This window comes from Ambystoma mexicanum, chromosome 5p, assembly GCF_040938575.1.
Source record: "Ambystoma mexicanum isolate Mex_15411 chromosome 5p, UKY_AmexF1_1, whole genome shotgun sequence".
Taxonomy (NCBI): domain Eukaryota; kingdom Metazoa; phylum Chordata; class Amphibia; order Caudata; family Ambystomatidae; genus Ambystoma; species Ambystoma mexicanum.
The window spans coordinates 461,136,577-461,154,773 of NC_090930.1; the positions used below are offsets into that span (position 1 = coordinate 461,136,577).

General features: G+C 47.2%; 1 protein-coding gene across 1 annotated transcript in view; it reads left to right on the forward strand.

The window, feature by feature from the left end:
* The window catches only part of LOC138481019 (sodium- and chloride-dependent neutral and basic amino acid transporter B(0+)-like), a 753,261-nt gene that overhangs the window by 468,222 nt on the left and 266,842 nt on the right, over positions 1 to 18,197 (forward strand). Inside the window, exon 11 of the mRNA XM_069612866.1 lies at positions 18,096 to 18,195. Coding sequence (XP_069468967.1) covers positions 18,096 to 18,195 — 100 coding nt within the window. The remainder of the gene's footprint in view (positions 1 to 18,095; positions 18,196 to 18,197) is intronic.

Genomic DNA, 18,197 nt, shown 5'->3' on the forward strand with positions numbered 1-18,197 from the left:
GCAACACCCCCGCCAAGAGAAGAAAAGAACGCAGTCTGAGGAAACAGGGAGTGCGAACTGGAAACATTGTGAAGTAATCGCGTGTGAACCGACAAGAAGTACAAGATACACCCGCTCTCTCTCCACAAAAAGCACGTACAAGGAAATAGCATGATACTCGTACCTTTTAAGCCAGCCCACACGTGAAACGTCACTTACGCGCTTACGCGCTAAGGCCCTTTCCTCCAATAGCACGGTGACGTGCAGTTTTCTCACGTGCTGATTCACTATGCACCCATGTATTGGGCAACGCCTGCGTGCCTAACGTCACTGACGCGCTTACGCACTAAGGGCCTTTCCTCGAATTACACGCTGACGTGCAATTTTTTCACGTGCCAAATCACACCGTATCAAGCTGGCCACCTGAATACACACAGAAGACCACGCTCCTGCCCAAAAGCCCATTTTCCTGCCCCCCAGAGCCCCGAGCATGCTCCCACCTGCCATCTGCTGCTGCCTGACTGCCTGCTGCCCAAGTGGCCTGGTATTTGCTGCCTGCACGTCAGCCAGGGGTGCAGTTGCTGTGACCACCCTTGCTGGAACTGAAGACTCCCGACTGGGATACCATCGCTCCACAGCCCAGCCCCAGGACCCAGTTGCCCACCCACACCTGCCTCTGGGGTTGCCATGTCGGGCACAGCCCCATCTGACACCACTGACAACCCCCAGCCAGAGAGGCAGAGGGCCACCAGCTTCAGTGCCAGGGAAGTTGGTGTCCTGGTGGAGCAAGTCCTGGGGCAGTATGATGCCCTCTTTGGAAGTTTGCGCGCCGACAATGAAGGACGAACCAGGATCTGGATGGACATCGTGACTGCCATCAACGAAGAGGGGGTGGCAGTCCGCGACATCAAACATGTCCGGAAGCGCTGGGAGGACTTCAGGTCCAGGACCCTCGACAAGGCCCAGCGCCTCTTGAAGGCAGAGGATGCCAAGGTGCACCGGGGCCACCTGTCGGACCACCAAATGAGGGTCCTGGAACGCACACGCCCAGCGCTCCACGTCCAGGTCCTTGAGAGGCAGACCCGTCTGGAGTCGAGCGGTAAGTGTACATGCATACTGATTGGACGCTGTGCGTGATGTGGTGTGCCAGTAGTGTGCAGGTTGCACATGTGTTTTTGTAGGGCCATGTATGGATGTGTATGTACAGGGGCGTGAGGCTGACACATGTGAGTCCTCTCATGTGTGAGACACATGGTTGGTGTATGTGTTGGTAAGCATGCAGGCCAAATGCAGGTGTGGGAGCACACATGTTTGAATTAGTGTGTATGTACGTTGGCATTGTTGTGGTGTCACACATGGATGGTGGTTCCAGCTGCATGTATCTGCACTGTGTACATGTGCATATGTGTGTATTTGACAAGTGTGCAACTGTGATGCAACATGGATGCATGTGACACTGACATGTAGAAGGCTGAATGCAGATGTGACATGGATGGCGATCTCATCACTGCGACAGTTGGTGGAGATGTACACATGCATGTAAGTGTGGTGGCCTGTGTGCATGTGTTGTGCACTCCCCGTGTTTCATGTGATGTCAGGCTCACCTTCGGCTGCTCGTGCTGTTGTTTGTGTATGGATGGTGCAGCCTGGTGGAATAATGCTGTTGAATTGCTCATGTGTGTGAGTTGAAATGACATGTGTGTTGGGGAGTGTGATGCCATGTCTGAAGTTTGACACTGACACTCATGTACAACTGTCATGTGTGTATCAGTCCATTGTCCAGTGCCCTGATGCCTGTGTTCTATCTCTCCCTGTCTGCAGCATCAACTGATGAAGAGGGCGGAGAGGGTGCTGTGGAGCAGAGCGGCAGGGATCGCACCACCAGCCGGAGACGCATGGCCCGGCTCCCCTCCCAGGTTGCCATCTTGGCGGGGAGTGAGGAGTCTGGTGCCGCATCCCAGGCCACAGCTGCCGAGGGTAGGTCCAAGAGGCGGAGGTTGGAGGTGGACTCCTCGGCAGCAGAAAGGGCAGCTGAGACCCCACAGGGTCCGACGGAGGAAGATGGCACAGAGTCATCCAGGTTGGGGGGGGGGTTTGGTGGAGGAGGAGGCTGTGGAAGGGACACACACGGGGTCTGGAGGTGGGGATTCCACTGGTGCTAGTGGTGCAGTGCAGGGGCAGGGACAGGAGGCAGCACAGGCCACCGTGGAGGTGCCTGTGTGTAATCCTGTCCCCGATCCTGTGACTGCATCATCCCGCACCAGCAGGGATGCCTACGTCCAGACCCGTTTTCAGGGAGGGGATCCGCTTACAACAACTGGCCTTCCTCTCCCTGCGGACGTGGCTATCCAGAACCGGGTTGAGCCTGTCCTGAGTGGGATGGTGTTAAGTCAACGGGGTATGCGAGGTGACCTGCAGTGTTTTCGTGAAGACACTGCACGTCATCTCGAATGCCTCATTTACAGCGTTGACCTACTGGATTCCTCCGTTTGCTGGACCTTGTTCCGACCCCCTCCTCACCTGAACACCCTACGCGCCAGCCGTCCTCCATGCCATCTTCCCACCCATGTATCACCTGGGTACCCTGTGGCGCTGCCTCTGACCCAGTGGCCAGGCTGGTGGGGGACACATCCCTGCCACAGTCGGGAGTCGGACGTCCAGCAGGGGTGGCCACCACGACAACTGCACCCCAGCCAGAGGAGGACGTGCAGGCAGCAAGAGCAGGGGCACAGGCACAGCAGCAGCAGCAACAAGGTGGGAGCCATGATGGCTCGGGGCCATCGACATCGGAGGGGCAGGCATCGGCCAGAAGGCAGGAGGACCCAGGATTACAAGTGTCTTCCGTGTGGCAGCGGTTGGGCCACGCCATAGATGCGGAGCGGCAGCGGGCGGAAGAGGCATGGCTCACAATGGTCAGGGCGGAGAACGAGTGCCTCGAGGCAATTCGCAGGGAGTTGGAGGTCAACATGTCATCGTCCCTGCGAACCCTCGAGGCCATGGAAGAGGACCGCCTCCAGGACATTGAGCGGGAGTTCGATGATGCCCTGGCCCGGGACACTGAAAAGTGAGCCGTCGGACTAGCCCGCTGCCATTGTAAATAGTTTTTAGTGTTAGGTTTCATTTTCATTTTCCTTTGATTTGGGGTGATTGGACTATGCCCCACACATTTGTATATAGTTTTTTTCTTAGGTAGTTTCTTAGGTAGGTTTCATTTCTTTCGTTGGGCTCATGAACCCTTGACAATGGATTGTACATAGTTGGACAATGGATTTATTTGAACTTTTCATTTGGATTTGAACATGGATTAATGGATTTTTCTTTTTGACAATGGATTGTACATAGTTGGACAATGGATTAATTTGAACTTTTTCTTTGGATTTCACCATGGATTAATGGGTTTTTCTTTTTACGGGAGAGTTTGGACTATATTTCTTTTGTATTCCTTTGGATTGGTTATACTTTTCATTTACTCATCTTTTGGACATGCTTTTCATTTCATGTTTGCTATTTTTTTATGCTTTCATTTCATTGCTTTATTTTTGTCCATAATACATTTTGATATTTTACTTCCATGTGTGTGATTCGCTCATTGGGTTCATGCATGTGAAAATGTGGGTTTACGCAATCAATGCCAACCAGTGTGTGTGTGTGACGGACATGTGTTGATGTACATAGTTGACTTTTGGTTTGTGTCTTGAGATAGGCATGTCAGTGTGGGGTGGATTGGGAAATCATTGCATCTCAAGACTGGGGTGGCGTGATGTGGTATTTTGGTGTAGAAGTGGGCCATGATTGTGCATCTTTATGTCATGTGGGGGGGACATGAGTAGGGGCCTGCTGGCAGGTGCCCCTCACTGCTGGGGGGTGGGGGTGCAGGGGGACATGAGTGGGGGCCTGCTGGCAGGTACCCCTCACTGCTGGGGGGTGGGGGGGGCAGGGGGACATGAGTGGGACATGAGTGGGGGCCTGCTGGCAGGTGCCCCTCACTGCTGGGGGGTGGGGGTGCAGGGGGACATGAGTGGGGGCCTGCTGGCAGGTGCCCCTCACTGCTGGGGGGTGGGGGTGCAGGGGGACATGAGTGGGACATGAATGGGGGCCTGCTGGCAGGTGCCCCTCACTGCTGGGGGGTGGGGGTGCAGGGGGACATGAGTGGGGGCCTGCTGGCAGGTGCCCCTCACTGCTGGGGGGTGGGGGTGCAGGGGGACATGAGTGGGACATGAATGGGGGCCTGCTGGCAGGTGCCCCTAACTGCTGGGGGGTGGGGGTGCAGGGGGACATGAGTGGGGGCCTGCTGGAAGGTGCCCCTCACTGCTGGGGAGTCGGGGTGCAGGGGGACATGAGTGGGACATGAATGGGGGCCTGCTGGCAGGTGCCCCTCACTGCTGGGGGGTGGGGGTGCAGGGGGACATGAGTGGGGGCCTGCTGACAGGTGCCCCTCACTGCTGGGGGTGGGGGTGCAGGGGGACATGAGTGGGGCATGAATGGGGGCCTGCTGGCAGGTGCCCCTCACTGCTGGGGGGTGGGGGTGCAGGGGGACATGAGTGGGGGCCTGCTGGCAGGTGCCCCTCACTGCTGGGGGGTGGGGGTGCAGGGGGACATGAGTTGGTGATCACTAGTGCAAGGTGACATGTGGCGTGGCTGGGGGGCATGCCCATGGTGGATGGGCTGCCTGCGGGACATGACCAGGGGTGCAGGGTAGTCCCCTGTGGTGTGGGCTGCCTGCAGGGCCCGTGGAGGGGGTAGAGGGCACACCTGGGAGGACCCACACTGCCAGTTCACGTGTGGGACTCCCCGCGCACCCCACTGGATACACGTACCCCGCTCTGACAGCGAAATTGCGTGTGAAACTTCCCGCGCATCCCCGAAATACACGTACCCCGCCCGCATAGGGCCAATCGCGTGTGAAACTTCCCGCGCACCCCCGAAATACATGTACCCCGCTCGCACAGGGCCAATCGCGTGTGAAACTTCCCACGCACGCCCGAAATCCACGTACCCCGCTCGCACAGGGCCTACCGCGTGTGAAACTCCCCGCGTACCCCCCAAATACATGTAGCCTGCTCGCACAGGCCCAATCGCGTGTAGAACTCCCCACGAACCCCAGTAATACACGTATCCCGCTCGCACAGGGCCAATCGTGTGTGAAACTTCCCACGCACCCCCGAAAGAGAGAGAGAGAGAGAGAGAGAGAGAGAGAGAGAGAGAGAGAGAGAGAGAGAGAGAGGGAGAGAGAGAGAGAGAGAGAGAGAGAGAGAGAACGGCGGTGTGATTTTGACCAAAGAGGCAAGGCAGCTAATTGGAAGGTAGCTAGCTTCCACCTGGTTGCCTGTATAGATTTCTCAGGAATACTGCTTCTAACATCTGTTTTTTGTTGTGCCAAAATATTCGGATAATAAGGCAGTGCACGGCTCTTGTCAGTGAGTATCTGATTAGCCATCCATCGGTTCATGATTTCAGTACGCAGGCAAACCATTCTCTAGATTTGCTAGCCTCTGTTGCCGTTTTCTAGAGACCGATTCCCCATCCCGATGAAGCTATATTGTATGTTAAGGGAGAACATTTAAAATCACTTGATCTGTCACTAGTAGCATTGTATACATTTCCTGTAGGCACTTATGATTTGTTTAAGGTGTTATAGGCTGTCTGAGAACAGTACATTGTATAGCATTGCTTTTGGCCACTGTTCAAGGAGGGTGTTTATAAAGTTTAGGTTGGACCCATTGAAGGTACAGTCCTTGCCACTAGGCCAAGCTCCAGAGTAAGCACAACATTTTTTTAACCTACTTCAAGGTTTAAATATGGTAGTTTTGTAGAATTCTGCCTTGCAACTTATATAATCTACACAAAATTAGAGTTTGACATCAATCTTGTAGGTAAAGTCATATGTGGGCCAGGAGGTGGCTATGGTAGTTTAGGAAGAGATAGAAAACTCATATAGGTTTAAACTGAGTTTGTGGTATGTTTTATTTAATATGTATTGATAATGTGTCACCTGTGCAACACGCAGATTGCCTCATGGTGTCTCAAGAGGAGGGCCAGGAGTTTGCAAAGGGAAAGGGAGGAAGGTGGACAATCAAAGAGGTAATTCACAGTCCTTGCATCATTCAGATCCAGAGAGTTAAGGGAGTAGAAGAGCCATGAATAGCAAACAAAAGAAGTGCATTAGAGATGAACAGTGTAAGACTAGGGTTAACTTTAGAGCACATGAATGGTGCAAGTGCCCCAGAGACAGTGCAAGTGAAAAATCTGACACAGTGACTCTACTGGTGGAGCACCAAGGTCTGGGGGTGAGCACAGGAAGGCGGGGGATTACTGCATATGAGCCTCAGGTGGCAAGGTACGCCAACTTGAGTTGGTGAGTCTTCAGCCTTTTCATGAATTTAAGTGAGATTTCTTCCAATTTGATGTCAAGTCGTATGTTGTTATGGAGAGCAGAGCCACTGGAGCAGGAAGATTACCTAACAAAGTTCTTTTTCTTAAAAGAGTTGCTTTTCAGCCTCCTTACTGTGATGGTTCTTAGGTCTTGATCTAGGGTATATTTGGAAGTGCATGCTCTAAGGTAGGTGGGCCCTCTGTTATGCCTAACTTTGTGTAGGATGCACAGAACCTAAATCAATTATGTCTTTCAACCGACTATTCAGGACAATAAAGGTGGGGGGGTGTGATCATGGGTTTGAAGCCCAATACCGGTGGGCAGTGCTATAATGGATAAGCTGCAAGGTGTGGACTGGGTATATTGTGAGATCAAAGTATAAACTATTGCAGTAGTTGAGACACCACTAGGGGGGCGCAAAACAATATGGCAGCATAAGCATCTCGCTCCCGTTCTGATATAAGTGCTTGCTGTGGGTTAGGTTGCAAATTGGATGGTGCAACTGGTGGGGGAATCCACTGTGTTTCCCATTGAGTTCATAGCCTGGAGCGTGCAAACAAAGGGGGTATGTGTGAAGACACCCTTTCTGCAGCCTTGGGGTCCAGGCAGTGCGCCCATTCTACAGCAAGCGAAGCAGATGAGCAGCAGTGTCTGTAATTGAGGAGGGAGGCATGGGCCAAGAGGAGGGTCAAAGCCCCCTCCTGATTGCCCCTCACAGTTGTAGAGTGTGGTGAGGGGTCACAGCAACCAGAGAGTAAGGAATGTAGCCTCTTGGTGCCCCCCCCTGCAAGGTGTTTAGAGGGGCAGGGCCAGCCTGGATAAAACTGAGGCCCAGTTCTATAGTGCAATAAGTGGAGGCCCATAGCAGGCCATAGAGGGTGCTGGAGCCTGCAGGTGGACCCGCAGAAGATGAGAGGAGGGACAAGGAAGAGATTGGACAGTGGAGGAGACCAGACGACCCAGCGTTTTGTATGGAAAAAAGCACTCTGTGCGCCCTGTGCTCCTGGGAGAGCCCAATATTGGATTGGGTCTATTGAGACCGACCTGAGGAGGCCTCCTCAGAGGGTGAAGTGAAGCCGTAGTCTGGAGGCCAGAGAGGTGAAGGCAACAGAAGAGAGTGTAGTGTCCCCCCACCCCCAGTAAATAGGCACAGCGCAGAGAAGGCATGTTGTGGTAGCCTACTCCCCTGCTCACATTGAGGCCAGCATGGTGGGAAAGCAGCCCCAGTCCCAGCAGAAGAGTGATGATTTTGGAATGCTTAAGGCAGATATTCATTTAGTCCTGTCTGAGATAAATGCATTTAGGGCTCAACTAGACAGCAATGTCAGCCATCCACACATGGGTGGACAAGGTGGAAGACAGAATCGAGGCGTTAGAACATAACCAACTCTCGGCAGAAGTATTGGAGGTAAAAATGGACTTGAGGTTTCAGGACCTGGAGCAGAGGGAGAATGAGATGCGCTATAAACTGGATGACATAGTGAATATGTAGCACCAAAATAATGTGCGTGTTTAGGGGCTCCCGTATAAGGATGGGTAGAGGCTGACAGTCTTGGATTAAACGGTGGGCTCCATGCTGTGCAAACTGTTGGGGTCAGACGATGCTAGAACTATCCAGTTTGACAGAGTGGCCCGGGGAGTGGGCTCAGGTGTGGGCGTAAGGTTTTTGGTGGCAAAATGTCACTATTTCCGAGACAAGGAGGACATCCTGTGGAAGGCGAGAGAGGTGGAAACCTTTGAATGGGAGGGTGCCCGCATCAAGATATTCCAAGACTTGTCTGCGCATACTTTGTTCCAGAGGTGGCTGTGTAAGCCACTGACTATATGACTGCAGGTGGAAGGCATCAGATATAGGTGGTGCTAACCCTTTTCCTTGTCCTTCGAAGTTAAGGGAGATTTGCATGTGGTAAAGGATGGCAATATGGCAGAGCAGCTTCTCCAGGAGCTCAAGAGGGTTCCCACCGAATCTGGTTCCGAGGGCATCACTCTGATGAGAGAAAGGTTCAAGCAAGCGTTTGCCCCAATGGCTGGGCATAAGAAGGTGGCGGGATCGTGAAAGTACTGGAAGATGAGTTTCTCCCAGAGCGAGAAAACATCTTGAAATGGAGACGTCTTCATTAAAATTCTGTCGTCCTTTGATGGACCTTGATGTGGCTGTGGCTCAAGGGACACTGTGGAACTTCTGTCACCACAACATTGAAGGAGTGACTGAGAATGTAAGGAGCAAAAAGAGAACAAACATATGTTGGTGCTTAGGGGGTGCATTGGAGATGAGGAGCTGTACTCTATTGGCCCAGGCATCTCTGGGCATCTCCGCGTTAGAGGTTTTCTTTTACTAGTTCTTGTTACTTGCTAGTATGAAGGATTTTCATGGGCGCCTTAGTTACATGAGGCAGAGGGTGGGGGATTGGAGTTGGGGAGGGGGAGGCGGGTTTCTACATTCTGGGCAGGAGTGTTTTGCCAGGCTATATGTCACTGGTAGGGAATTGCTACAGGTGTATATTCGATAGATGGACCATGGCTGATATTAAGGCTTCAACCTTAAATGTGAAAGGGCTGAATTCACCATATCAGGGAGCTCAGGAGACTACAATTCGCGGTCCTATTCATACAGTAAACCCACTCGGCTTCTGGCCTTCTGGGATTCGGAGGGTGAGAGGAAGAAAGGTGAAGTGGGTATTGTGCTCGCGAAATCACTGGTACTGAAGGAGGTGCAGGTCAAAAAGGGGATGGGAGGACGACTGCTTATGGTTAAAGGGTTTATGAGGTGTCAAACGATTACCCAAGCTGCTCTTTAGGCTCCATTAGCAGCATTCGACTTGTTAGAGCAGTAGTCAGACGGCTTCACATTGGTTGGGGAATTTTAATGATTCAAGATTACCTGCGAGGTTGGAAATCAGGCAGATGGCAGTCTAGTTGAGGAGGAATAAAGGAAGTGTTGAAGTTGTGTACTCATTAATGAATATTTTTGGGCTGATGCGTGAAGGTACCAGCACGAAACCATCCGGTGGGTGTACCTTCCATTCCCTCCCACCGCCATGACATGTATACAAGAATAGATCTCCTACTGGTGGGCAAAGAACATGTGGGTTCCTTGGATGAAGTGTTGCTTGAAACCATGGCCTGGTGGGATCATGATATGGTTGTCATGACACTCTGATTCACAGTGGGGGATAGGCATAGGGCTGGATGGTGTTGTAATGATGCTCTCCTAGGAGATAAGCTATTCAGGGAATCATTGGAAGGAGAAATAGATGGCTTCTTCGAGGTTAATGACACAGCGAAGTCGCTCAGCAATTTGTATGTGAAGCCGCGAAAGCCACATTAAAGCGGTTTCTCATAGCAGAGAGAGAGAAGAAGAAGATGGAGAGGGGACAGCTGCAGGGCATACTGAGGGAGAAAATTGGGAAACTGAGAGCCAAACTGTTTGAGAGCCAGAGTCGAGAGGATTTGATCCTCCAGGAAATTAAGGCAAAGAGGCAGGAACCAAAACATCTGCTTATTGGGGAGGTGCACAGAATAATACAATTCACGAAGCAGAAGTATTATGTACACAAGGATGGAGTAGGGACCATGCTGGCCAGCAGACTGAAGGTGGCCCAGAATGAAAGGCTAGTTGAGCAAATTAGAGATGCTAGGGGTGGATTCATATGTGATAGGGGGGGATACGCACTGGTTTGCTGAATTTTTACAGACCTGTATTAGGGGGAGTGTGACCCTTTAGACCCATCACGGATGGAATATCTGAAAGGCATGGAGCTCCCAAAACTATCAGCTGAGGAGAGGGAAGGCTTAGATACAGAGATTAGGGTAAAGGATGTTAAGATGGCCATCAAAAATCTTAAGGCAGGGATGATCCCAGGGGAGGATGGTTTCACAGCAGCTTGCTATTAAATGTCTGGCGATTGCTTGGCGTAAGCCTGTCTGAGTCCGTTTCAGCAAGAATCAGGTCACAGCATTCCTCATAAATTGCTCAATGCTTTGTTATAATTATTGCTTAAAGATATCTTCAAATAGCAAACCCGATAATGCAATCAAACTTTCCTCGGCCTAGGTTGTACTATTAGTTCTAACCCTATTATATCATGAACCCATTCAGGGCATATGAAGCAAGCAACCTTGTTAAATGTGGTTGGTATCTAAAATATTCTTGTATGCTTCATTACGTATTTGGTATTTTAAAATGTTTACGTTTATGTACTTTTTTTACTCCTGAAAGCCACTTTCGGTAATTTCACCATGGTTAAAAAGGAACTGATGTCATCTGGTTTTAAGGTCACATCAGGTTTGCAATGTCACTTCTGCTACACCAGGCAATTTGGTGAATTGACGTCCCTGGATTTGACATTGCAGTTTAAACAGCCAAACGGAAATGACAGACAGAACAAGGTGTGGAAAGGGCCAGACCCCACAATGATGGTTCTGTCTTGCAAGAATGAGATGTGCTATTTAAAAGTCATGCCTGTGATGCCAAGAGTGTTCCAGTCTCAGCCTCTGTTGGTGGACAAATGCTGGAGAAAGTTGAAACAGGCCCATAGGAGACTTGGAATTCATAGCGGAGAGAAACACCTCTTGACTTGTTGCTGTGTAGGACTGGCACGCAGTATCTGCTGAATATACTAATCAAAGTCTATCAGGATACTAGGGCATGTGTGAGAAGCAAAGGAAAAGGTGTACCAGCTTTTTTCAGTTAACATCCAGGGTGTCATGGCCCCACTGCTATTTTAATTGTACCGCAATGGCCTTTATTGTGAGCATGTTGTTCTGATATCCCAAAAATAGGTAGCATCACCCTTCCCGTTTTGGCTTACGTAAATTATACTTTTCTGGTAGCAAGAAGCCCCCTCACTCTCCCGCTCAGTGCAATGTTCGATTAATGTGTCAAAATAATTCATGAATAATCTAGATCTTCAGGTGAAGACTCCCAAATCTGCTATCTTACTATGGCTATTGTGTAAAAAGCAACATCGGTTGCCCACTTTCCGGAGTAACAACAAAACTATCCCGGCGGTTACTGAATTTGATTACTTGGTAATATGCCACATAGATTAAAAAATTAATGGTAATGAAGGAGGCCTTGGGTGGCATCATAGGTTTAGTGAAAATGTTTCAAGCTCAGCCTACGGATTTGATATTAACGGTCTACAATATGAAAGTTAAGGCATCGACCAAATTTGGTGCAATGCTTTGGGTTTTTTCTGATGTTCTGGAAAATTCCCTTTAAACCTGCTTGGTCTAGCCATATCTGCGCCTAATTATGCAGATCATCTGAAGTTCGGATGTGCTTCTTGGAAGATGAGCTCTACTTGGAACCAGTGTTCCACTGGCTAAGAGTGTGGAGTAGTGATAACACATGCTTGACTCAGCTTCTCATTAAATCACTAATGTGCAACTGGGCTTCTTTATCTATTCCTTGGTTCCTGTATGTGGAAAAGCTACTTGGTAAAATTAATGGATCTATTTTTTTTTTTTACGGCATTGTATGGAATAGATTTTAAGACTCGTCGGCGTCTAAAAGAAAAGGAAATGGCCTACTGCATTGATGAGCATGAAAGTAGCAAATTGATGAAACCTACCAATCAAAGCCATGTGATTCTAATAATACAAAACTTACAGCCATGATTATTTGTGGAGTAAATATATGTATGTTTCTTGTGGAATTACTAGAGCTAGATTTTCTTTTTATTCTCCCCTGAGATCTGTGGGTATCAAATGATCAGGTAACCACCAAGAGAGTGAAAATTGCATGTTGTGTTATGCACCTTGTGAAACCTTACTGCACTCTATCATTTTTTCCTCTTTAGGCACATATCAGGTCAAATGTCAAACTACCGAAATTGAGGGATGCATGTTTTCACCCAGCTTTTTATTATCCTTTGAGGGTGTACTCTCGCTTAATAGGTTGGGCTTCGCTATCTTCCCTTTGCTAAGCTTTAAAACTTAAGAACACTTTTATGCAATCGAAATTATGTGTTAATTGTATGTAGAGTAATATGGCAACGTCAAGGCGTGTCCAATTGTATGGATTTTTTATTTTAATGTTTCCATCTAAAACTTGGGTTTTGCATGAGTAAAAGCGTTATGGTATATTTCTTTTTGAAACAAATGTGAAACTTGAATGCTGGATTACAATATAGGAGGAAGATGGATCACGTGCAGTTTGAGGGCTGGTGGGCTACTGTTCACTCCAGCACCTTCCCCATAAACAGGATATTAAAAATTCTGGGTGGAAGCTGAATGTGTTGGGGCCAGCAGTGGGTTTGTTTAGTAGCAAGGAGATGATGGATAATTCAGAGGTAACCTCCCCATGAGCAAGGTGGCTATTTATTTATTTGTTATGTATCTAATTGTTTTTTTTATAACACACCTAATACCGTACCTGAGTGTGGTTTCTAAGCGTGGATCCAGGTTTCAAACCTTTGTTGTTCTGCGTGCTCTTGCTTCCAAGACCGGGGCGTTGCCCATGTACTATGCTCCATTCACAGGATCTGTGAGTGCCAGGGCCAGGGAGAGGATATTTTGATTGTCATGGAAGCCATTGCAAGATCTGCTCATATTACGCCTTAAGTTTGGTCACTGTCTCGATAAGATCTTCATGTGAGATTGGCTGAAGATGCTGGGAGGGTGGTCAGATCTGGGCTAAGATGCAAATTAGGTCAGCTATGCCAGAAACCTTGTCCTGAAAGATGATATTGAGTTTGTCAGGAAGGTGTTGTGAAGTAAGGAAAGTTGAACAAGATTCCACAGGAAATGTAAGTTCTTTTGATACCCTGAAGATCACTGACAATTTATTGCTAGCCTGCATGTTACGAATTTGAAGGAAAGCTTTTCTCTTTCAGAAGATGGAATTGTGAGCGCCTCTATTGTCATCTACACAGAGCAGTTCACTGTGATTGTATTGTGGAAATAACAGTGACGTACAATTACAAAGTGTAATAAATATTGCATGAAAAAATATTGAAATATCTTTTACAGTGCACATTTTAAAAATACCTATTTTGGAGAGGGGAGCTCACAAGCTCGCCCTTACCTCTTCTACTCCTAAACTCTCCTTGTTTCCCGCCCCCTTATCCCAATTTTCACCTAAAACTGTTTTTTTATACCTAAAACCCACCCCGAGTATTACATTTTCTTTTCTTTATTTCAATATGTATTTATGCTTTTAGGTTTTGTATACCCACACTGTTATTTCTTGCAGTATTATTTCAGCTTTGTACATTCATTCTTTATTATTTCCTGCACTATTATCACTGGATACCAGACACGATATGTTGTAAGTATTGTCTTGGGATTTAACAGCTTAAGAAGTTAGAGGAGAGGATGGCATCAAGAGTATAACCTCCAATGTGAGTGGCAGAAGTGGATAACATAGAGATTGAGGTCGTCAAAGTATTCCAGTAAGGAGGTGGTAGTAGAATTAGGGGGCAGTCTAAACAAATGTTGAAGTCAACCAACATCAGACTATTGACTGAAGACAGGTGAACAAACTCAAACCACTCTTACAAAGAAGCAGTGGCAAAGCCAACAGTTTGGGCCTTTGATTAGGTATGGGATAGGCATTTCCTAGGCACTGATATAAAGGTACTGCCTGGCCATAAGATCGTAACAGCTGAAAAATTGAGTGACTCTCTGGGCATATGAGTTCAGTACCTGGCAAATGCCTATTTAATAATGCAAGTCAAAACTGCTGGCTTTTGTCATCGCTTGTTTTTAACAGGACTTCAGTGCAAGGGACACACATAAATCAAGCGGCTACACTTGGTTAAGACTTTTGTAGTGTACCAGTAGTCATTACCAGCTGCAGTAAGCCATTAACTATCAAAAGACTGCTTTGAAAAAAATGACAGGCTAAGCCTGATTTTACTACTTGATATAGCAAGCTCAGAGATCCCATGGGCATGTGTTTTGGGCAGGAGGGGCAAAGAGTGGGCGGGAATGGCCATAGGGAATGGATTGGCCATGGGCAGTCAAGGGTTGGGTAAATAACCAAACACCCACAAGCTAAATGTCCCTCCTAACATTTCATCTCCCTCCTAACTGTACTCTAAAACAATATTGTTGGCGTATAGTTGTCACTTCTGTGTCACCTATTAGCTCAAACAATAACGTGGAAGCACATCTTGGTGGACTGAAAATGGCAGCAATCAGGAGAGTGGATTTCATGTTTATGGTGCAAATTCACAGGAGAGTTTTGAAGGTTGAAGTGGCACATGTGAGGCCCACTACCAATTGAAAGTATGCAGGGTGAATTAGGGTGACACCCCTACCAGCACATCTGGGTCTGCTCTTGGTGAGAATTCCCAAGCCAGGCGGGAGATAAATTCAGTCGGGGAGTGACATTTTCATTGAACCGACTAATAGGGATTAGGAAGCCGATGCATTTTATTTTAAAATCCAATCGATTGGTGGAAGCAAGGAGGAGTTTACTATTCTAGTACTAAAACGGAGTGTGCATTGTTTTCATGAGTACTTCGAGGGTGGAGAGAAGTCCAGTGACCATGGTGCACGACATTCATGCAAGTGACCATTTGTTGAAGGGACTAGAGGCGAAACTTCCAGGTTTGAGATTACATTTAGCTGTAATGAATTGAGCAATATACATGTAATCTTTTGGGACTGCGAAAGAGGATAACAATCCTACTGATCAGCTGGAATGACATAAACTCACATGGCACTTGTTTTCAGTAACTATTAAAACCTAGAGTTGGTCAGAAGCAGGTGATCACATTCAGCAACTGCGTGTGCAACTCATGAGCCCTCTTGTTTGTGACTACCGAAGACAGAGTGGATGATTTTAGTTTGCAGTGAGATTTGGTAATGCCCTCGAGTATCACAAGAACCTTCAAGTCTGCCGAAACCCAAATATTGGACTCGGTTTGACTCACGGGTTCACTCAGGTTTTCCCTGAGATTAATAACTGCTAGTGCATGGGTGAGCAATTGAGTAGAGTGATTGAAAAGAAATGTAATTTCCTGGAATTCCTGTGAAATTGGTGGTTTGGTATGAGGGTACACATGACACCAAATTTCAGAAACAAGTAGGGTATTTTTGTCAAAGGAAAAGGGAAATAGGTCTTGGCACTAAATTAAAGGACAATATTATATGATGGGCAGTACAAATAGCACCGGCAGTAACGTCAATTACCGCTGATTTTAATGCCTTTCCCAATACAAACGGCAAGCTAGTAAACAACTATGTGCAGGGCAGGGTTACTGTCAGTGTTAATTGTCAACTGAGGTAATTACTTCATGCAATGAAAATATAGGTTTCAAATTTGCATTCCCACCAGAACTTCACATAATGGAATAAAATACAACCAGGCCATGGCTGTACTTACTGCACAAAATAATATACTTTATATCTGAATTCCAGAGTCTATCATTTCGAATCCAAAACAAGCTGATGACGTGCTGGATGTGTCATGTGTGCACAGTAGACACACATGATGATATAGGAGGGGTGTTTGCTGTAAGGGGAACATGACAATCGCAGAAAATGAAATGCATCATGACCGTTCTGCATTTTTACAGTCAACAGTAATTATCTCTAGCAGTATTCAGTAAAATAAGTCTTATACCGGCTCGATGTTTACTGACTGTAGTATTTACCTCACCATACCTATCCTCAGCATTACTTCATGTCCTTGGTGATAATATGTAATCTGGCTATCCCTAGTGGTATTATCCAAAATAATCAAAATTAACCAGGTGCAAAAAATGAATTTCAAACGTTCTATACACCCTCCTGGACGAGATTGCCGGAAGCTAACTTTATCAAGGTCGAGCCTTAGCATCAAACCTTACACTCGAAGGGCCTGCTAGTGTTTTTCAAAGTAGCCTTGTGAGCGTTAATGACTTAATTGGACTTGTTGGGGCTATAGAAAATGTCTTACAGGTCTGCCTTCAGATTTATAAGCACTCTGAGTGTTCTCCACTGAAATCCTGTTAAAAACAAGCATTGGCAAAGCCAACACTCTCGGTTTGTGTATACGAATTAGGCATTTGTCAGGTACTCCTATTAGATGCCAAGGCACTTGCTACATTTTGCAGCTGCTGCCATAAATGGCAGTTAATTCCACTTTGGCAGTGCTTGGTAAGTGCCTTCCCGATGCCTACAATAAAAGCCAAAACCGTTGGCATTGCAAACGCTTGTTTTTATCTTCCTCTCTTGTCTGCTTCTTCCTCCATTACTCTCTCTTAAAGTGGCATTTCTGGGTCATTTCAGGCCTAGCTTGGCATATGATGCGTATGTTGCCAGCAAATGGACATATGAGGCTGCACATTAAATAGTGCACCTTTGTTTCTCCTGATGTTTTGGACTACATCAGCCTTTTTCAGCATGGACAGTTGTGACGGAACATGAAAGCCATAGATACACACGAATTGATTAGTCACAGGCTGCAGAATCCTGATGGTAAAGATGCCAGGCATATGACCATGTGAGGAACTACATGGCATTGTGGGGCGGTTGAGGCTGCATTTGGCATATGACGACAGCAACTGGGCATGAGGCTGCACATTACATTATAGTAACATACCTTTTGCATGAGACTTTCTTTGTAATTTCTGGGGAATTTGAGGCGCACATTGCCAATGGTAAAGATACCAGGCATATGCGAACTGTGTGGTGTTTATGGATCATTTGCGGCTGAGCTTGGCACATGATACAATCAATTACAAGTGAGGCTAAACATATGATTCCCCATGCCAGGATTAAAAGGCATTACTGGGGCATTGGAGGCAGCACTTCACATAGGATGGCAGCAATTAGACTCTTCCTTACAGGTGTATGAGGCATTACCTGACATTGGGTGGCATTACTGTACATGTAAGGATGCACTTGATAGATGTATGATAGAAGAAATTGGATAGATAAAGCCGTAACTGACATACTTTGACTGTACGTAGCTGGTACGGCTATAAGACACATAACATGGCAGTATCCTCAGATGGTGGCTCCATTCGGCATACTGCTTTATGGCAACACCTTGGAATGCCGGCCTTTACTTGACCTGACATGTGCAGCTATAATTGGCATAATATGGCAGCAAATGGCCATAGGAGACTCTAGTGGCATATGTAGGGCAGTGCCCCTGGCCAATGTTGGTAAAACTATATCTACCCCGGTCCTAAAATGAGACCCTCCATGACATATCAATGCAGCACCCTAGTTAAAATGTGGTTGGTTTCTAAAAAGTCTTATGTTTACTTTAGTACACGTAAAGTATTTCATGAAATGTAAGCTTATTTACATTTTATACCCCCATCAGTCGATTGTCATCGGGATCAAGGTCATATGATACCACTCCTGGTGATGTAATTGTGCGTGTGATGTCACTTCTGCTTCCCCTGGCATTTTGGTGATTTGGCGTCCCTCCCACATGTGTATTGTTCTTGAGAGCTAAAGTAGCTGAGCATGGTTCTGTAGTTTGTCTAGTCGGGGAGATTAACATGCTGAAGGAACATAGCACGCACCTGTGTTAGAACACATTTGCGAATTCAAGGAATTTACCTAAAGCCTTCCTTAGATCAGCTCTGTACCCTGCACTTGGCGGGAGAAAAGTTATCAAGGGAAAAGAACAGAACATTGCAGAATAAACTGAGCAAGTATTAGAATGTAATAATAATTTGATGGAAACGTTTAAAGTTTATGTATTTAAACCAATTATTCTAAAATCAACCGCAGTTTAGTATTTGATATCAAAACATGATCTTTCAAATAATTGTTTTTTTTTCTTCTAAAGGCAGGAATTTACTGGGTAAATCTGATTGACTATTTCACTGGCGGATGGGCGCTGCTCATTGCTGCAGTATTGGAGCTGGTTGGGATCTGCTGGATCTACGGT